The sequence below is a fragment of the Lepidothrix coronata genome, unplaced genomic scaffold, assembly GCF_001604755.1.
Source record: "Lepidothrix coronata isolate B3197 unplaced genomic scaffold, Lepidothrix_coronata-1.0 Scaffold24, whole genome shotgun sequence".
Taxonomy (NCBI): Eukaryota; Metazoa; Chordata; class Aves; order Passeriformes; family Pipridae; genus Lepidothrix; species Lepidothrix coronata.
The window spans coordinates 388013-407389 of record NW_016690204.1 but is presented as its reverse complement, the minus strand read 5'-3'; the positions used below and the strand labels follow the sequence as shown (position 1 = coordinate 407389).

The window sequence follows — 19377 nt, the reverse complement described above, 5'->3', positions numbered from 1 at the left end:
GCTGGCGCCGCTGATTGGCTGTGCTCGGGGCACATGGGCGCCGCTGATTGGCGGCCGCCGAAGGTGGGGGGTGGGGCCTTTCCCTCAGCGCCATGGCGGCGCCGGCGGGGCAGGGGCTGGAGCGCGCCCTGCGCGAGGCGGCGGCGGCGCTGGGCCGGGCGGGGGCCGCAGAGGGCACCGGGCAGGGCCCTGCGGCGGCGCTGGGCGCGGTGCTCTCCGCCCTGTCGGCTGCGGGCGGCCCAGCCGCGCTCGGGGAGCGGGAACGGGCGCAGTTCGGCGCCTTCCTGCGCAGCCTGGCCCGGGCGCCCGGCGCGGCGCGGCCCGACGGCGAGTGGCAACGCTGCTTCCTCGAGGGCCCGCCCGGCCTCGCCCTCTGCGTCCTGCTCGAGGCCCTCGGCTCCGCGGGGTCAGTGCGGCCCCCCAGGGCAGGCGGGCGGGGGCCTGGGGGTGCCCGCCGGGGATGGGGGTGGACGCGGGGAGCCCTGGCGCTGCCCTGAGCCCCCGCACACCCCACACGCGGTACGGGGCGTCCCGCAGTCGCGGGGCTCCTTCAGGCCTGGTTATTGAATGAATGTGCTGAAGCGTTTGGAGACGATACAAAGGAATTAAAATCGCTTTGGTTTTAATTTGATTGTTGAGTAGAATTCAGTGTTAACAGAGCAGCGGTGTTTCAGTGGTGAGACCACAAGTGAAAAGCAATTGCACGCGCATTTTATTTTTGCCATTTGAGAGGGGCAGGGACTTAGAGCAGTCTCTCTCTTCCAGCCCCGGGCTCGCGCCGAGGGAGGCGGCGGCGATGCTGGAGCGGTTCCTGCGGGAGGGGCGGCTGTCGGCGCTGCTGTGGGACGGGTGTCAGCAGCAGGCGCACGGTGGGTGCCCGGAGCTGCAGGACGCCCTGCTCAACAGAATCGTGTGTTTGCCTGAGCACGTGAGCAATAAACTCCAGGGGGAAAACCCGCCGGTGTTCTTCCCGCAGAACTATTTCCCTCTCCTGGGAGCTGCAGTTCTCCAGGTGCTGCAGATGATCTCCGACTCTCTGCGAGGTAAGGAAGGACTGCGCTGGAGGGATGACTTTTCTGAAAAAGTGTTTTGTGCGTGGACCCCTTGGCTGCTGCTTGAAATATGATGAGTGTTGCAGAGCCTCATGTTCCTTCTTCAGGCTATCCTAAAAGCATAAGATCCCAGGGATGAGGAAGATAGCTGAGGCCTTTTGAAATCCCAGTGAAAGTAGCAATCCTACAAGCAATTAAGCAGCAGCGTCTGTTCCTAAAGCTTAGTTGGGGTCACTTGGTGTGTGCTGAGGGAATTGTATGGGAGATTTAAATGGTGCTGAATGAACCAGTGACTTTGTTACTGTCTTGTTAAAAGTTGGGACTGAGCTGCTTTAGCCTTCTGCCTGTCACTGTGTGTAAACAATACTGAGTGCTGGTTGGTGCCTGAAGGCACAAGGTGGTGGACAGAGGAAGAGATGATGCTTGAAGAGAAGAAGTTAATCTGTGTTTTCAGGCTTCAGCACTTGCAGAAGTTTCTGCACTTCCTCCTGAAGGTTGGTTGGGGGATGCTGGCAATGCGCTTGTTAAGCTCCTGTCTCTTATCCCAGGTGGCTTGGACTGCTCCATCTCTTTTATTTCTCACGTCCTGGGGAAGGTGTGCATTCATGGAAGGCAAAGTGAGTGTTTTACAATGCTCTTTTGGGGAGAGGGAAAGTGTTTTAATGTATTAGTGCGGGACCATGGCTTTGATGATGACCAATGGAAGGAATGGGAGACTGACCAGTTAATTTGGAGCTGTCCTGAGCTGGGCTGCATAGGCTGCCCTCTGCTCTCTTAAAACCTGAAAGGGAGAGCATCCTCATCAGGATGAGGATCAGGATGGGGGTCGGGCTCTGCTCCCAGGAAACATGGGATGGGATAAGATGAAACAGCCTCAGGTTGTGCCAGGGGAGGTTTAAATTGGGTTTCAGGAGAAACTTCAGGCCCTGGAATAGGCTGCCCAGGGCAGTGGTGCAGTCACTAAATCCCTGAAGGGATTTAAAAGCTCTGTGGGTGTGGCACTTGGGACATGGTGTAGTGGTGGCACTGCTGGGTTATTGTTGGACTCAATGATCTTAGAGAGCTTTTCCAACCTAAGTGATTCCATGATTCTCTTCTATGATTTCTACTGCAGGAGCAATTTAGAACTGCAAACTGTACATTGCAGTTTTTCATGTTGTCAGGATATTGAAATTTGCAGGCTGACCTTGAGTGCCGTTGCCCCAGTCCTGCCCTCTTGGGATATTTACTGTTTTCTCTTCTGCCACAGAGGAGATTCTGGGTGTTCTGGTGCCCCGCTTGACAGAGCTCACTAAGTCAGACTGCATCTGGCAGAGGATCTGCTGGCGGCTGGTGGAGTGTGTGCCAGAGCGCTGGATGGAGGCAGTGGTCCTTGGCTTTGTGCAGAGAGCACCTGGGTAAGAGCTCTGCTTTCTCCCTGATCCAGAGCAAAGGCTGGAATTTTGTCACAAATACTTGCACAATCAGTGTCTGAAAGGTGCTGTGTTTGTATAGGTGGTTTTTTACAGTGCCATTTCCTGAGAGACTCAAGGGGTAAAGTAGTTGATTGTTGCCTCTCAGGTAGAACCTACACCATTCCTTAAGGATCTACATTGTGGCCTGCAGTGGAAAAACAAGTGTAAACATTCTTTGCCATTACTGGCTCACTGAGTTTAGGGGTGTTCTAGAGACTTGGTTGCAAATAGCTGCTCTCAGTTTTTCCTATGATTAGGAGCAGCATGACAGCAATTGCATGGATCCCTGATGTTTTGTTGTTGACCTGTCTCGCTAGGTCAGATGTCCTGTCCAGATTACTGGGGAACCTGGTTGTGAAGAACAAGAAGGCTCAGTTTGTGGTGACGCAGAAGGTGCTGCTCTTGCAGTATGGCCACACGGTGAGGACTGTGGGGAACAGCACTGCAGGAGTGCCTGGTTTTCCCCAGTGCCAATGTGGTTTTTTTAGCGAAGCTCTTGCTCTTCCTGAGTAAGATGAATTTATTCCAAAATGAGCCCTCAGTCTCTCCACATATGTGCAGCTGTTCACGGACAGCTGAGCACGAGTGTTATGGGGAGGGAGTGGTGAATGGTTGCTTTGAAATCATGGAGTTCATGTGCTCGCTCAGGGTTGATGGTGATTGGCAGAATTACTGTACTCTTTCTCTGGAACCAAGTGGTTGTTTGCACATGGTTTCAGTGTTCTGGGGAGCTGGAGACATTCAGTTATTTAGAATCTGAAAGAGGAGACTGAAACAGCCATAACCCACCCTCAGAGATAAGAATTAGATCAAAGAGATGAGGCAAGGACTGTTGATTTTTTTCCTGTGCCCCTGAGTTTGTCACGAGGTGTTAGGAAGTGTTCTGTGGCTTGTGCTACTGTTGTGAGAGATGTTCTCTAGACTTTGTGAGTTCTATGTTTGCCTGGGACTGTGCTGGTTTTATTGGTGAAAACACTGCATTGTATTCCTGTCGTGCCTTCCCGTGTGTTTCATCAGCAACTGCATATGTGTGTTTGGTTGTTTCTTAAAATTTGTTTACTTTTCTGTCTCTGAATGTTGTCAGAATGAAGTTTAATGTAGTAAAAACACAGCCCTGTCTGTGCTGGGTGACAGCTTTGTGCCCAGTTAAAGCAAGAGCTGTGGTTCTCGTTGCAGACGGCGGTGCTGCAGAACCTCCTTGGGTACCTGTCCCTGGACAGACTCCGGCGGGCCCTGCTGCTCAGAGTAAGGATCACCAATGTAATTGGTGAGGTGTCTGATGGAGAACACTCTGCTCTGTGTGTCTGAGGGGTGCACAGTTCTGGTACTTCTCCAAGACCCTTTTGTTGCTGTTGATGAGAGCGAGGGAAGCCCTGACATATCACAAGTAAATAGTGGTACACAAATCAAAGCTTGTTGCGCTGCTGGCATTAGTTTTTCGTATTTAACTTCCAAGTAGCAAAACTAATGAGGCTTGGGTTCTGACTGATGTTCCATGTCCTCTATCCTTCTCAGCTTCCTCTCTCACCCTGTTTGTGTGGCTGAGCCGGTGGCAGCAAGGGATCAAGTTGGTGGAGAGCTGTCTGTGTGCCAAATGGTTGATGCTTCAGAATCTCTCTCATCTACATTTTTCTCAGTGGGGATGGCAGATATTTTCCCTCTCCAAGTCAGCAGTGTGATGGAACTTCTGTGAAATTTGCGTATCTGGAAATCTCTACCATTTTGTCAAATAATTTTTTTCCCACTGGTTACATGTTCTGAAATGATCTGGAAGTACTGAAAGCTATTTAAAATTGGACTAAAACCAGATAAAACAACATGCTATCATACTGAGTTTTGAAAATAATACACATTGCTTTGCATATAATATTTATTTATCAGAAATAAACATTTATAATTTTTAAATTTAAAACCCCATTATATTTAACAATATCTTAAATGAAGGTCAAATGGAGTTCTTAGGTGGTCAACCACAGTATGCTTTGGGCCCTGAAGTACAAAGTTAGCTCTGTTTGTAGGGAGACTAAAAATGTTCTTCAAGAAATTACTTCTGTGTAGAAAAGATCCGTTTCAGGCCAGCCTGAGTTCTCTGATTCAGGTGCTGCAGGAGCTGTTGGAGACCTGGGGCAGCAGCAGTGCTGTGAAACACTCACCACCCGAGCAGCAGCTGTATATTAGCAAGGCCATCCTCATCTGCCTCTCCCACCTGAAGGAGCCTGAAATCGAGAGCTGCAGACAAGGTGAGGTCCTGTGAGAAGCAGAGCTTAGATTTGTTTAGCAGAGAGTCTTACTAGGAGTAGAAAAAGATCTCATTCTGATCTGTGGATAAGCACAATGGCCCCACCTTCTCCTTGGCAAACAGGGTAACCTGTTGGAATCCTCTTTTGCATTGACATGATATAATTCCAAGTGCATAGCTTTAAGTTATGGAATTGGAGAAGCTTATCTTTGCCCTAAGGGTCTTAACTGAGCAGTGGTTTAGGAACCCCAAAGTTTTGTCACAGGAAAACAAGGGTTGACTCTGGGACTAGTGAGAGGAATGGTGTGATTTGAGCTTAACCGTGGAGCATGGGTACAGCTCCAGAGGGGATGGGGAAGGTATCTGAGGGTTTGGTTGGTGTCTGACTGTCCATTTGCGTTTCTCTGTGTCACTGCTCCGCTCACCTGGGCTGAGCAGGGATAGTGAGTCACTGGCACAGACCTCCCGTTTTCTGTTCACACAGTGTGGAGCTCACTGGGGTCCTGGTCTAAAATCTCTGCTTTTGTTGCAATAAAAAAAGTGCTGTACAATGTCTAGAGTTACTTCTCTGTGTGTGTGGCTCATGGGGGGTGCAAAGGTTGCCTTCAAGACTTGCTCATCTCTTTCATTCTGGAATTAACTGTTCTTTAGATGAATAAGTGACCTGATATGTACTAACAGTACTGTAGTTTTATAGTCAGTTTTTTTATCTGACAGCTTTTGAAAAATAAGCTTTCTGAGATGGAGGTTAGTCTGACAGCAGTAAGCCTGCCTGGTAAAGCTGGCAGCCAGCATCTTCTGTGGGCTGAGAAATACTTGTGTCATCTGCCTGTTTGAACTTACCCAGGTGGCTGGGGAAATCTCTCTCTCCAATTATTGTATTGGTCAGAACCTGTAGCTTCCTCAAAACATGGCTTTTTATTTAAGTGATTTCAAAGAACTCTAAAACCAAACTAAAGATTAACTTGACTTACCATCCTTTTTATGTTTCAGCAAAAAACAAAATATTGCAAATTCAGAATATATTGTAATGTTTTGTTGACTTTGTACCCCATGGAAGGGCCAGGGCCTCCTGTGCTGATGCTGAAGGGCAGTGCTGCCACTGCAGAGGTGGAAGGCACAGTTCATGGGCTCTTTCTGCCCAGTGGTGAGTGGGTAAAGCTGCCCTCAGGAAAGATGGGTGTTCGTTTCTGTCACTGTTTCATGCACCATTTGTTGGTTGTTTTTTTCAGAGCTTCTCACAAGCATGATGGAGGGTGTGAAGTGCCACTTGGACAGCAGTCTGCCGCAGCTCCGGCGTCTGGGAATGGTGGTGGCAGAGAGCATCAGCTCTAAAATAAACACGGAGGGGCCTGTCCTGAAGTTTGAGGTGAAGGTTTTAATGAAATTTATGATTGATGTGTGAGGCTTAGAGGAAATAAAAGCTTTAAACCATGTGATCAGGGAATTTTAGCACTTTTTTTGTCTGGAAATAAGAAGGGGCAGCAGCACCTTCAAAAAGAGAGGGTATCTGTTTACAGAAAACAATTGTATAGGAAATGGTCGGGTGGCTGAGGGTGACCTTAGGAATCCAATCTGCTGACAGAGTTCAGAGTAAACTGTTGGTAATAAAAGAGGTTTACCACATTGTATGAGGGAATCAGAATCTGACCCATAGGAGTTGAGAGGGAACTTCAAACCTAAACCAGTAGTGAGCATTTAGTCCCTGATATGGTGGGAAGACCTGCTCTGAGTTGGGATTTTCAAAACTGATGTGGAGATACATGCTCTACTCTTTCCAGTAGAGTTTTTGTGACTTATCTGATTAAATCACATTAATTCTTTAAAAGCCTGCAGCATCCCTCATGTCACACTGCCATTTTTTAAATGTTTTAAAGATGGAAATAACATTCAGACAAGGTGTGATCAGGTACTGTTGTTAAATACAGGGACAAAGATTACCTATGCAGAATAAATACAGTGCTGCTGGCAGTACAGGGATTGAAACAAATGGAATTGGTGGGGGTTCATCTGCTCATGGTTCAGTCCATGTGCAGTACAAGGGTGAAATGTTGTATGCTGGGCATATTTGCAATAAATAAGAGTGCCGCAACAGTTATTCTGAATGTCTAGTATGAAGAAGATGATGAAACAAGAGAATTGAGGTCCCTTCTGGTGCAGACTCCACCACTGTGTGTTGTCCCCAGCCTTCCAGGTGATGAGTAAGTTATGGCTACTGTTCATGCCATCTTTTTGCCCTTCTCCATGTCTTTTTTGAGTTACAAGTGAGAACTGTGTACAGTATTCAAGATGTTTTGTATGTTCTTAAGCATTATAATGTACCTTCTTCTTACAGTGCAGTGTAGTTATATTAAATTCATAATTCCGATGGTAGCATGTATTAAAAGAGCCTGTTTGATAGGTGCACATAGTGAAACTGTGGTGCGGGGGTCTCTTGATGGAAGGGAACGGACAGACTGCTCCAGGATCAATGTGATCAGGCAATATGTCAGGTTTATTAGGAAAAAGATTATATAGTGGTAATGACGCTTAGTTTCTTGTTCACACTACATTGGTTACATAAGGAAAACATGCTCTGCTGTCCACTGCTAATTGGACCACAACAGGTGGTCATAGGAGATGAGAAAACTTTATTCACCTGCCAAAACTCCTCCTTGGCATCTGGCATGAATCCACCTTTGTTCTAACTTTAGCTAGGGTAGCCATCTTAGTGGCGCAGTAATTTTTACTATCAGCACCCAGCCATGCCAGGGGAGAAATCTCAGAAATGCAATAGAAACTGTTCACACAATTTCTGCCTTGCGACAGGGGTCTTGTGTGCCCTTGAGTGCAATTAAATGGGGGTTTCTGTTTGCATCTTGGAAATGTGGCATTTTGGCCATGTGCCCCCAGCCATGACAAAAATCTGCTGCATCTGTCAGTGCTCTGAACTTTCAGGGCATCTGCTGAGGCTCTTGGAAGCACTCAGTTTGATCAGCAGAGCAATGAAGCACTTCATGTTATTAGCAGATGAAGATGCCCAGCACTCCAGGGAAGTACAAAACATTTATTGCTCGTGTTCCAGGGGCATGACCAGCATAGACATCTTTTGAGAAGCAGAGAGATGAAAGGACAATGGCAAAGTCCACAGAAATACACAGACACAGGAAAAATATTCTCAATTATTGTATTCATCCTATTAGCAATAGTGAAAAATGTTTTTTTCCCATTTCATAGAATCATGGGATGGTTTGGGTTGGAAGAGACCTTATTGCCCATCTCCTTCCACCCCCCTGCCATGGGCAGGGACACCTTCCACTAGCCCAGGTTGCTTCAAGTCCTGTCCAACCTGGCCTTGGACACTTCCAGGGATGGGGCAGCCACAGCTTCTCTGGGCAACCTGTGCCAGGGCCTCACCACCCTCACAGCCAGGAATTTCTTCCCAATATCCGATCTAAACTTAGTTCAGTTTCATTCACAGCTCCAAATCTGGTGCAGGTCAGTGTAATTGGCTATCACAATCTTTCCTTAGCAGTCCCAGGTACAGGGGAGTGCAGGGGAACACAGCAAATGAGCCAGTTTAATTTTTGTTATTCATTGCTCTTCTGTTAAGAGATTCTGCTTTTCTCCCTTTATCTCATTCTCCTTCCCAGGACTTTTTTCCTGCCAAGCTGACTGTGAGACTGCAGCAATTCTGTTCTGTTCAGGCACCAGGGGTTGGTGGGGTAGGGAGTTTCTTCCTTGTGAGTAAGGACTGTTACTGTGTTTATTTTAAAAATTCTTGTTCCTCACAGCAGGAGTGAGAAAGCAGGTGCTGCACTGCCATTGGTACCAGAAAGTAACAAGAAATCCCAGACAGCAGCCCCTGTGATGCCAGATGAGGAGTCAGATGCTGAGCTTGACAGGTATGGGGCAAGAAACAGGGAGGAAATGGAAAATAAATGGCAGATGTGGGGAGAAGGGAGCTATCAGTACCTGCATTTCTTGGCAAATGTGATTTCTGACCTTGTTGAGCTGAGTGGTTTGCAGCAGAGCAGGGCTTTGCATAAGAAATTGAGTCAATAAATTAAGCACAGCCCACATTGTGTGCAACCACCATGTGTATTCCATTTGACTTAGATACATGTTTCCTGGACATTGTGGATGTATTTACCCATTTTAATAGTGGACCTGCCATATTCTGTCACTATATAAAGAAATATGTCAATACATATGTCAATATATAAAGAAATCTCAAGAGTCAGCTTCTTGGTCACCTGACTCCTTCCTGCCCTCGACCAGGAGATCCAATTGCAGATCTGGTCACAGAACTGCTTTTTCCCTGAGAAATTCCTAGAATTCCTAAGGACCCCTCTCAGGCCAGGCTTCAGCAGTGCTGCTGGGTGATGCAGGAGTGGTGGTGTTATGGCAGTGTATGTGCTGGTTCTTTCTCTTTGTGTCTAACTGGGGAAAGCCAGAACATCTGCACCCCATAAACCAACCCCTGCCTTTATTTCTTTTCCAGTGATGATGACCTCATCCCTTATGACATGTCAGAGGATAAAGAGCTGAAGATTAAGGCTCCTGTGTATATCCGAGACTGCATTGAAGGTAGGAGATTTTGGGCTGAGTCGTCATCCGTTCTTACCAGGTGTGGGAATAGTGATCTCTGTGCAGGTTTATTTTTTCTGAGCTAATTTGAAGAAGCTGTAGGATTTTTGAGTAGTTTCAGTTTAGTTCCTGGTGCTGGTCATGCTGGGTCAGTGGTACCTGCCTGTACCAGGACAAACCATTGGCAGCAGGAAGTTGGGGTATGTACACCAAGCACAGCAGAGTTAATAACTTTTGTTTGTCTTTTGATTACCTTCAGTTCTGACAGGATCTGAAGATGTGGACAAATGGGAGGCTACAGTCAAGGCTCTTGAGAGCTTGATTCGGAGGAATCCAGCAGCAACAAGAGAGGTGAAGTAGCAGGACCCAGGTTACCAGTGGGCTGCAATACCAGAGGGCTGTCATGAGGAGATGAGATGTGCCAGTGGAGCAGCAGGCCAGGCTAATGTGTACCTGGGTTTAAGGTACACATTCCCAAGCTTTCAACTTGGGAAGGGAAATAGGTGGAAGTAGTTGCCTTGAAGGTGAGGCTCTGGAGCACAAAGAAACAAAGAATTAGCAAAGGTGCTGGCAGCCCCATGGTATCCAGCAGCTTCAGCACTCAAAATGAAATGTGCTGCGAGGAGAGCTTGCCTGTATGAGGAAGCTCCATGGTTTGTGCTGGGCAGGAAAAACATCAGAAATGCAGATTACAGAGCAACTATGTTGGATTTTGAAATTAAATTCAATTTAATTGTTAATCCCCAACAAAAAGGGAGGTAAAATCAAACGGACTTTCCCTTTTTGCTTGTAGAAGCATAATGTCTTCTGAGGGGAATAGTTGGATTGTATGGTCAAGATGAAAAGCTCAGGTGAGAGGAACCTGGGACAAGGTCACTGTGCAAAGAATGCTCACCACCACCTGTTAGTGAACACTTGAAGGTGGCAGAGACACAGGCTGAGAAACGGGAGAGGTATGGTCCTGTACCCTTAACCCATCAGCTATCCTATATCATGATGCCACCACTTCTCCAGAAAGCCCAAGTGAATCTGGACAGAGAATTGGCAGACACGGGGGTTGCTCAGGGTTTTGAGAAATCTGTCTTGATGGCATTTGGTTTAATGTGTTTTCTCTCCCTCCTAAGTGATGGACATGTTGCCTATATGGATTGTCTTGGTTTAAACATTAGAAATGGTGTGTAAAGGCCATGAGGGAAAAAAAAACCCACCATCAGAGATTTGATTCCTTTTTTCATATTTTGAGCAGGTTAGTGTGGAGCTGGCAAAAATATTATTGCATTTGGAGGAGAAGACCTGCATTGAAGGCTTTGTGGAGCTCCGTCAGAGAGCTCAAGTAGCTGTTTTAACCACAGATCCAATACCTGTGAGTCCCTCTTACTGCTTTCTTTTTTCCATTTGAGGCACAGGCAAAAATTGGAAGCAGCTGAAGTCTCTTGCTGGTTTGATAGAGGCAGCTCCTTGTCAGTGGGGTAGAACAGGTAGATCAGGTCTGACATTTATGCAGCTGAAGAATCTGCAAGGAGTGACTGAACCAACAGGAAAGAGAAAACTGTCAGACTGGAGGGACTGTTTGAGGCTGTTGGTAAGAGTGTACCTGACAAGGCAGGTTAGATAAGGACTTGTTGTACTGAAGGGTGTGACATAGAGGGGAGCTGAGGCACAGAGGGCTTCTAGAGAGAAAGACTTCACTGGTGATTGTAATCATGGAATCACAGAACTGTTTGGATGGGAAGGGACCTTTAAAGCTCACCTCGTTCCACCCCCTGCCATGGGCAGGGACACCTTCCACCAGCCCACGTTGCTCCAAGCCCTGTCCAACCTGGCCTTGAACACTCCCAGGGATGGGGCAGCCACAGCTTCTCTGGGCAACCTGTGCCAGGGCCTCACCACTCTCACAGCCAAGAATTTCTTCCTTACATCCAATCTAGATCTATCCTCTGCCAGTTTAACACCTTTACCCTTCATCCTATGAGTACAGGCCTTGGTAAAAAGCCTCCCTCTCTCTTTCCTATAACCCTCTTTAAGTACAGAGAGGCCACAGTGAGGTCTGCTAGCTGTCATGGCAGTTTTTTGGGTACTTCTGTATAGGAGGGACAGAAAAATTAGAAAGTCCCATTTGCCATTTACTTCTTTTGGGAGAACCTGGAAGTGTCTGAATTTCCCCTGTTTACACAGCATGTCTCTTCCCTTCCATTGGAAGCCTGCCGTTACTTCACAGGAAGCGGGCCCTGTGAAATGAAATGCTTTTAGAGTTAGTGGGAAGGCTGTTTCCAGCCTAGGTCTGCGTTCACTGTACCCTGATTTTTCTGTACAGGTTTCAAAGTATTTGACCTCCCAGTTCTACTCTCTTAACTACAGTCTCCGTCAGCGCATGGACATCCTTGATGTGAGTGTTCTCACTTCCCACTTGCCTTTGTCTGTTGCACCAGTGCTGAGGTGTAATGGGGTTACCTTTCATTCCTCATGGGAGGAGGCAGAGGCAGGGGAATCTCTACATTTGTATTTGTGCCTGGCATTCCCCTCTTGTTCCTAACCCTGCTACACTCCATGACACAGGGATCCCTCCCCCAAGAACGCAGAGCATTTGTTGGGCATTTGCCTGGGAGAAGCCAGTTTCCTTTCCCTTCATCAGCCTGTTCTGTCTGCCTTTTCTGAATGAAAATCTACCCTCGACTCCTTCCACACCTCTGTCTGAAGGAGCTGCTGCTCTGCTTCAGGGCTCAGTGACCAAGTGCTTGGTCAGTGCTTCGAAGCCAGGTGGCTTTTGGGGTTCAGTTCCCTGCTGTTCTTCACTCTAAACCTGTTGTGCCTTTCTGCCTTGTTGCTCCTGTCAGTTTGGGTGCAGGGGACTGTTGTTCCCTAGGGGTTACCCCTTTTTAACTGAACATCTCTCTGTTTCATCCAGGTATTGGTTTTGGCAGCTCAGGAACTGTCCTGTCCCAAATTCCATGGGAAGCCCAAGCATTCTGATGCCCAAAAGCCTCGTATCCAGCTCCTTCCTGGAAATGACAGCTCTAAGGACTGGAGAAGAATTGTTGATGAGAGGATCAAAAGCAAGACTCGGAGATTTGCTACGGTGAGGCCAGGGCAGAAACAAACTAAGGTCAAATCCAGCAAAAATAGGGACACTCAGACCTGCTGTAGTTCTGTCTGGAAAGAGCAAAAACCCATGAAAGTGGGCCCAGTCCAAAGGAAAACTCTGTAACTACTAATATAAATGTATCTTGGTATCTGGCTGAATCTTTTGGTGCAGAGTACCAATTCCTGCAGTCCTCTCCCAGCAGGGAGAGGAAAATAAACCTAGAACTCCTTACCTGGCTTTGAGGGATAGTGGCTGTTCTGAGCTTGTCTGGCCGCTGCAGGGAGCTGTGACTGCACCTCACAGATCCCAGACTAGCTGCCTCTCGACTGGACTGCCTCAGCCTTCCTATTTTCCAGGGAGATAAACTGATGACAGTTTCCTAGTTCCCAGAATTCCCCTGTGGTTCAGCCTGGAGAGTTTGCTTTCCAAAACTCCTTTATCCCTTGCATGTTCATGTTCCTTATATCTAACCCACCAGTACTGAGCTATATTGTACTGAAATGTTTAGATGTGGAGAGGATCTGAAGTGGGAAGTGAGCAATCCAGTCAGGAAACTGGTAGCCATGGGTCTACAAGCAGTGGCTGGCTGCAAGGAATCTGTTGTCATGGCAGTGTCCAGTGAAGTGGAAGAGCTGGGTGCTGCATCTCATGTCTAGACTTCATTTTTCTCTTGGACAGTGTCAGTGTCACATGGAACCGACTTCCAGCCCAAACCAGTTCAGTTCTGTTGCTGGGCACTTCTTCTTTCCATTGCTTCAGCACTTTGACAGGTGAGTGTGAACACCTTGGGGTATGGGTATGGCAGCTGCCAGAGTGAACCGTTCTGCTTGTTCTCTTGCCTCAGAGCAGCAGGCTAAAGCCCGGGAGCTGTGCAGGAGCCCAGTGACACTGCACTGACACCAGGGTCATTCACAGAGCTTGGAAAGGCCTGTGGGGCAGGAGTGTGTAGGACCCTGAAGAAATGAGATCCATCACGAGGGATAATCTCACAGACAAGTGATTTTGGCAGCACCACACCAGTTGTCTTGGCTGAGCCTCCACTGTGGGAGGTTCACACAAACCACAGAGCTCAGACTGCAGTCTGGAACCAAAGTTAACTCTGTCTCAGGTGGAGCCTGTATAGGACACAGGACATGGTCAGTTCCTTAAGTCTTTGCTAACCTAAGAAGGCCAATTAATCGATTCCATGATAATCAGGATTATTGTAATACTAGTTGTAAGGGTATGGCAGTGGGGGCAGTTTTTGCCTGCAGGTCTTTCCAAGTAAGCCTGTTGTTGAAATGAGTGATAGCTGGTGTAAGAGTAGAGGATATTGCTGTGGGAGATACTGGACTGGGGTAAAAGATGAGAGCAAACAGCCATGGGCTGTGTTAATCTGGTAGTGACTGTACAATGACTGTTGTAGGGATTCAGCCTTAAGGGGGACAGTTCCCCCTGCATAACTCCCCAGCTGTTCCAAAGATGTACTGATCAGCCTTCTTACTGCTGCACAACTCTGTGTCTTGCAGGCCTTTGACAACATTTGATCTCCTGGGGGAAGATCACTTAGTCCTTGGAAGGCTGGTCCACACTTTAGCAGTGCTGATGTACTTGGCCGTCAACGCTGTGGTAAGGAAGGGCAGAGAGCAGGGGAGACTTCCAGCCTGGGAACTCGAGGTGCCTTCTGGAACAGCAGTGCTCTGGGGCCTGCTGCATTGGGCTGGCAGCAACTCTGCTGTTGTGTGGGCTGAGAAGCTGTGAAAGAGGCTGAGACAAATCAGTCAGAAAAGAGACATTGGATTCAAGCCACCCCTGCACTATCTTTTGTAGAAAAACTGTGAGCTTCTTTGGGGGGTTGAGCACATCATTTCAATTTGCTGCCAAAGTTTCCTCATCTGTAAAATGCATTTAATTGTAGCCCTGATCTTTACAAAATCTTTGTTCAAGGAGCATTTGGACAATGCTCCCAGGCACAGGGTGGGATTGTTGGGGTGTCCTGTGTGGGGCCAGGGGTTGGACTTGATGATCTTTGGGTCCCTTCTAGCTCAGGACATGCTGTGACTCTGTGAGCAGTGTGTCTCTGTGGGGTGGTGTGGATGGGAAGGTGTTCAGTGCTGTCACAATCCTCTTTTGCAGGCAGTGACAGCAATGGGAAAGGCACTGCTGGAGTTTGTTTGGACTCTGCGTTTCCACACGGACTCGTGAGTTACTCTAGTTGTGTACTTTCATTTTTAAAGATCAGCTGTGAGCCAGTCTCCAGCCATGGTTTGTCTTTGTGCAAGACTAGCACCTGACTCAGGGTGTCAGAGACTTAATGCAATAAGTCTCTGCTCTCCTCCAGCTGAGTGTAATGCCAGACCAACACATGAACTTGGCTGATGTCTTCCAGTGTGGTAGTACAGCCGTTACCTATAGAAAGCTTGACAAATTTCCTGACCACCTGTCCATGTGATGGTTTCATCTGTGTTTACTCAGGGAGCTCAGAAAACTATAGATTCAATTCTAGCATTCAGCCTTGGAAAGGAATTAAGACATGTAGCCAAAAGGCTGTAAACATCCAGTTTCTAGTTTGATCTCAGACTTGTCCAGGGCTCTCAATTACACCAAACTCCTGCACCACAGCATGCCAGGGGCTCTGGATGTGGGCACGCTGCTAGCTGGTGCATGATTACATCACTAATCAGCAGGAATGTGGCAAAAGTCATCATACCTTTTGAAACTGGAGAGCTCCTGAGGTGAGGAAATCAAGGTGCAGGCTCTAACCAGTTCTTCTCCACAGGTATGTGCGCCAGGGCCTCTTGTCCTGTATCTCCTCCCTGCTCCTCAGTGTCCCTGCAGAGCTGCTTCTGGCAGACATGACAGAGGAGCTGTTGGAGACTCAGTCCTGGCTGGGAGGTAAGACATGGTGGGGTAGACCAGTGCTTTTCAGGTTAGTGGTGCAGTCTGTGTGCAGCATCTCTTTGATTGTGAGGGCAGCAGTGATGCCCTGGCATTGTGCACCAGAAATTTGCGTGATCAGCAAGTGGCAGAGCACCCTGTGTACTGCAGGGGTTCAGTACCCAGGTACCTGATGCATAAGCCAAGAGCTGTGTGTGGCATTTCAAACTGTGACTGTCCTCACAGGCCAATGAAAAAAATTCCCAGAGGTGTTCTGGGCCTCCTTTCTCTGTCTGAGCATCCAACCACCCACCCAGGAGGGGGGATTGTTAGTGCTAAAATCAAGAGGAAGATGAGCATGGCTCCATCTCTCACTTCCTATTGCTGATGGAAAGAACAATCTACACTGCGCCCAGTGCACTCGAGGTCAACACAAGCTGTGTCCTCGGGTTCTGCACAGATCAGTGCTCAGGTACTGCAGGGAGCTGGAGCTAACAGAGGAACTAATGCTGAAGCCTCCACTGTGTTCTCAGGGTGATTCCTATGACTCCCTGGTCTGGTTTCCTTCACTATTCTCTCTCTTGGTGCGTGGCTTCCCACAGGGAGCAAGCAGGAAGCGACACTGACCCAGCCAGGCTCTGATCCTGGCAGGTTGGGGAGCTCTGTGCCCTTTGAAAGGAAGAGCTGCCTTGTGGGGCCCAAGACTTCACTTTTCCCATGACATGGTGTGCTCTCAGGAATCTGCTTGTCTCTACAGTTAACACTGCTGTTACCAAGTGCAGCCTTTCAGGAATGCATTTCCAGCATGAGGAGCTGCATAATCTGTTTTTAATGAGTTATTTTGGGGAGGAGGAGGATGAGAGAACTAGTAGTAGCTTCTCATGGCTGTAGGGAGTGTAATAGCCATCTCTTTACATGTAGTGCTTTTGCAGGAAAACTACATAATTGATCCTTGTGGAAATGAGCGCAGGGCAAGATCACAGTTGTGGGTAATACCAGAGAAGGGAAAATTGCTGTAGGAATCGTTCAAAAACCTTAAAGAATTCAACTCAGCTCCACCTCTGGTCAGATGCAATTTAAGTGCAATTTAAAGGGCTTCTAGAGCTGCTTCCTGGAACACCCCAGCTTCATAGGCTGTGCCTTTGCTGTTTGTTCTAAGGTTGTTGGTAAAATGGCTGCACAGGGAGGCACTGGGTCCTCCCTGCTGATCCTACAGGTCAAATCTGACACTGGAGTCCTCCTTCTGTGCCTGAATTGCAGGTCCGAGGTCACGAACTTGCTGTTTCTTCATGACTCTTCCAGACAAGATTTGCAAGAGGTGGTGTGTGTTAGCTGTGCTGTAGCTGGGAGTGACAAGCTGCCCTGCACAGGAGCCTTGTGACTGCTTTGGGTTTCAGATTAAAGCCCTGCCTTTCTCCTGCCATGGCCAAAGCACAATGATGAACACTGGGATAGGAAATGTTATCCATGAAGTGTTGAGTAGAAATCCACAAATCTGCTTCAGTTTGTTGTTACACCAGGGCCTACACAGACTGCTGTAGTGACCCTGGCACTGTGTCTGCCCTTCAGCCTGCGGGCTGTCACCAGAACTGTTCACAGTGTGGACTAAGAAACTACTTCAGTCACTGTCATGGCATTGTCTGCTTACTGGATGCTTTGGGACATTTCAGCTGGGGGGAGAGGTGAGAATCCACCTTGCACTTGTCCATTGTTGCCCTTAGTGCCATGCTGAACCTACTGGTGAGCAGCCTGATCATTCCTAGGGGAGGGAGGGAATACCTAAACTCTTCTAGGAAACAGTTCCTTTGATTCCTCAGCAGCTGCCTTTGAGGGAATTCCCCACCCCTTGCAAGTGCCGTGGAGCTGTGTCATGGCTAAGTGTGGTTTATGTCAGGACCCAAAGGATACTCCGGTGCCCTGTGCCTCCCCTGCCGTGCCAGCAGTGCCAGGTCCAGGCTCACAGAACAGAAACAGCACCAGCAGCATTGTGAGCTTCTGAGCTTGTTCCAGTCTGTCTTGTAACCTCCCCTTTTGCCTTCTGTAGAGGGAGCATGGAAGCAGCACGGGGCAGCTCTCCCTGTGTTATAAATAGCCCCACTCCATGGCCATGAGTCATGTGTTTGGGCTGACAGTGCCGGGCTCCTAGCACGGGCTCGTGCGTACAGGATATCCTCACACAGGCTCCCCGCTCTTCCAGGCTCCCCTGCTCAGACATCCTGCATGCATCCTGGTTGTTACTTTGCAGGCTTGTTAAGGGCCCCTGGAATAACAGCTGCTGGGAACAGCCTCATGCCTGCCCTAACGTGCTGCATAACATGTGGAAGAACTCATTTATCAGAGGACTGGTCTCTCAGAATGGAGAATGTGCTGAACCTTGGGGCCTGCCTCCTTTCCCCATTGGAATGGCAGCATGACCCCAAATTCAGGAGGAAGCACTGACCATTTTGGATTGGAGTAATGGCAGAATGGAGACTTTAGGCTTTGGAGAAAGTGGATTTCTAATTGCAAGCTGCATTCACGCTTGTAGCTCAGCTGTACCAAGGTTATGTGTAGCTCGAGGGCAGAAGTACAAATTCTGGCACGGAGGTTATCCCATGGAGTCCAGGATCAGACAGTGTCTATAGTGTTTCAACCCAACTATTTGTTTCTCCTACAAGACTGACCAGCGCACTGTCCTGTGTGGCACTCAGGGCCTGTCTGAGTTCATGCTGCTTTAGATGATCAAGTTTGTGCATCTCTGCCTTCAGGCCTAGTGCAGTTCCAGCCCAGCCACAGGTGCAAATGCTGTTGTGTTTAGTCCTGTGATTGTCAGTGATAGTGAGAAGTGCCCATTTTCCATCTCTCAGCAGCTGCTTCTTTTGCAGATATGGTGGAGAAAGATCCTGATGGGGACTGCAGGAGGCTGGCCCTGCAGAACTTGCTGCTCATGGAGAACCTGAAAAAGAAACTTGAAGCTGTCCCTTCCTAGCTGAAATGGTAACAGAAGTGGCCTTTAGCTCGTGCTCTTGCCAGCTGGATGTGTTTGGGCACTGCTGGGGCCTCTTCAGCAGTCACCTGGCTGGAGGAGAGGAAGAAGGGGGAAGGGTGCTGAGCTGTGAGCCAGCAGGTCTGACTTGACATCTGGACTTTGTAGTGGAGGCCAATTGAGTGAGCTCTTGGTATCCGGTACAGCGAGTACAGATGCAGGAAGGCAGCGAGCACTGCCATCCTCCCCCAGCCCCCACCCAGCTATTTATAACCCTGGCAGGTCTGAGCACTCAGCTAAAAATACAGGGAAGATCTCATGGAGCCTTCTTGTCAGACAAACAGGAGAGCTGGGGGTGGCCACTTGCCACTCTGACCTGCCCCTGACAAAGGCTCCTGCACCCCTGAGCAGGCAGTTTGGGGTGACAGCTGTTGGCCTGCTGCTGGAAGGGGTGGCATGGAATGGCACTGCTGATGGGATGCAAACACTGGATAGCTACACTGAACTGCTGAAAATGTGCTGGACCTAACTAACATTCAGATTTTGACCTTAAAATCTTCCCCACTCTTCTTCTCCAAAAGCAATTTAAAAACTTTATATTCACCCCAAGTTTTGAAGCAAGTCACAAAACATGAAAAAGAAAAATCATTTAAGCAGAAGGGCTGGTTGGTAAGAGATGCGTGAGTGACCTGATTACTACCCCTTGGTGGGGTGGGCTGACAAGCTGAGAGGTGAGCAGGAGCTTGGTTGGTACATTGAGCTTCACTTCTCACAGTCCTGCTTGTGCCAGCGGAGAAATTTGCATCTGAAAATATGACTAGAACAGAGTGGCTAGATGTAACTGGTGTTTGGAGAAGGAGCTTCCCTGTGAGAAGGAAGCTTCACTTGCTCAGAGTGACCCCCCCCTTGAGCAGGGTTTGGACCAGGAGGCATCCAGGGTCGCTTCCAGCCCAGCCATTCCGTGGCTCTGAGGTTTAGCCCAGATGTCTGTAAGTGGTCTCCCCCACATGACCCTCTGATGTATTTAAATACAGAAGCTTTGGGTGGGGGAAGTCTGCCTTCAGCCTGCAGGAGGGGGTAGATTGATTTTTTAACCATGCTCCTTCCAAATGGGATGGAGATTGTTTTTAGAAGGTCTCGCTTCTAGGGAATTATAGATC

The 19377-nt window shown here is 48.4% G+C and overlaps 1 protein-coding gene across 1 annotated transcript; it reads left to right on the top strand.

Moving 5' to 3' along the window:
• The first annotated feature begins 92 nt into the window (after positions 1-92).
• Positions 93-18309, top strand: TELO2 (telomere maintenance 2). Its single transcript, XM_017808666.1, has 20 exons — positions 93-410; positions 659-1043; positions 1601-1669; positions 2302-2449; positions 2824-2926; positions 3683-3751; positions 4605-4746; positions 5978-6114; positions 6858-6946; positions 8519-8629; positions 9229-9314; positions 9574-9665; positions 10561-10677; positions 11629-11700; positions 12220-12390; positions 13075-13166; positions 13905-14004; positions 14512-14576; positions 15155-15270; positions 18117-18309. The coding sequence occupies exons 1-20, from the start codon at positions 93-95 to the stop codon at positions 18218-18220; spliced, it is 2586 nt and encodes an 861-aa protein (XP_017664155.1). The 3' UTR covers positions 18221-18309.
• Positions 18310-19377: the final 1068 nt, after the last annotated feature.

What these genes read in the sequence shown, in the direction of transcription:
- TELO2 (XM_017808666.1), top strand. Translation starts at nt 93, where the DNA reads ATGGCGGCGCCGGCGGGGCAGGGGCTGGAGCGCGCCCTGCGCGAGGCG. An exon ending in TTTGTGCAGAGAGCACCTGG is followed by an intron (nt 2,450 to 2,823) that starts GTAAGAGCTCTG and finishes CTGTCTCGCTAG; the next exon opens with GTCAGATGTCCTGTCCAGAT. An exon ending in CCCAGCCTTCCAGGTGATGA is followed by an intron (nt 6,947 to 8,518) that starts GTAAGTTATGGC and finishes TGTTCCTCACAG; the next exon opens with CAGGAGTGAGAAAGCAGGTG.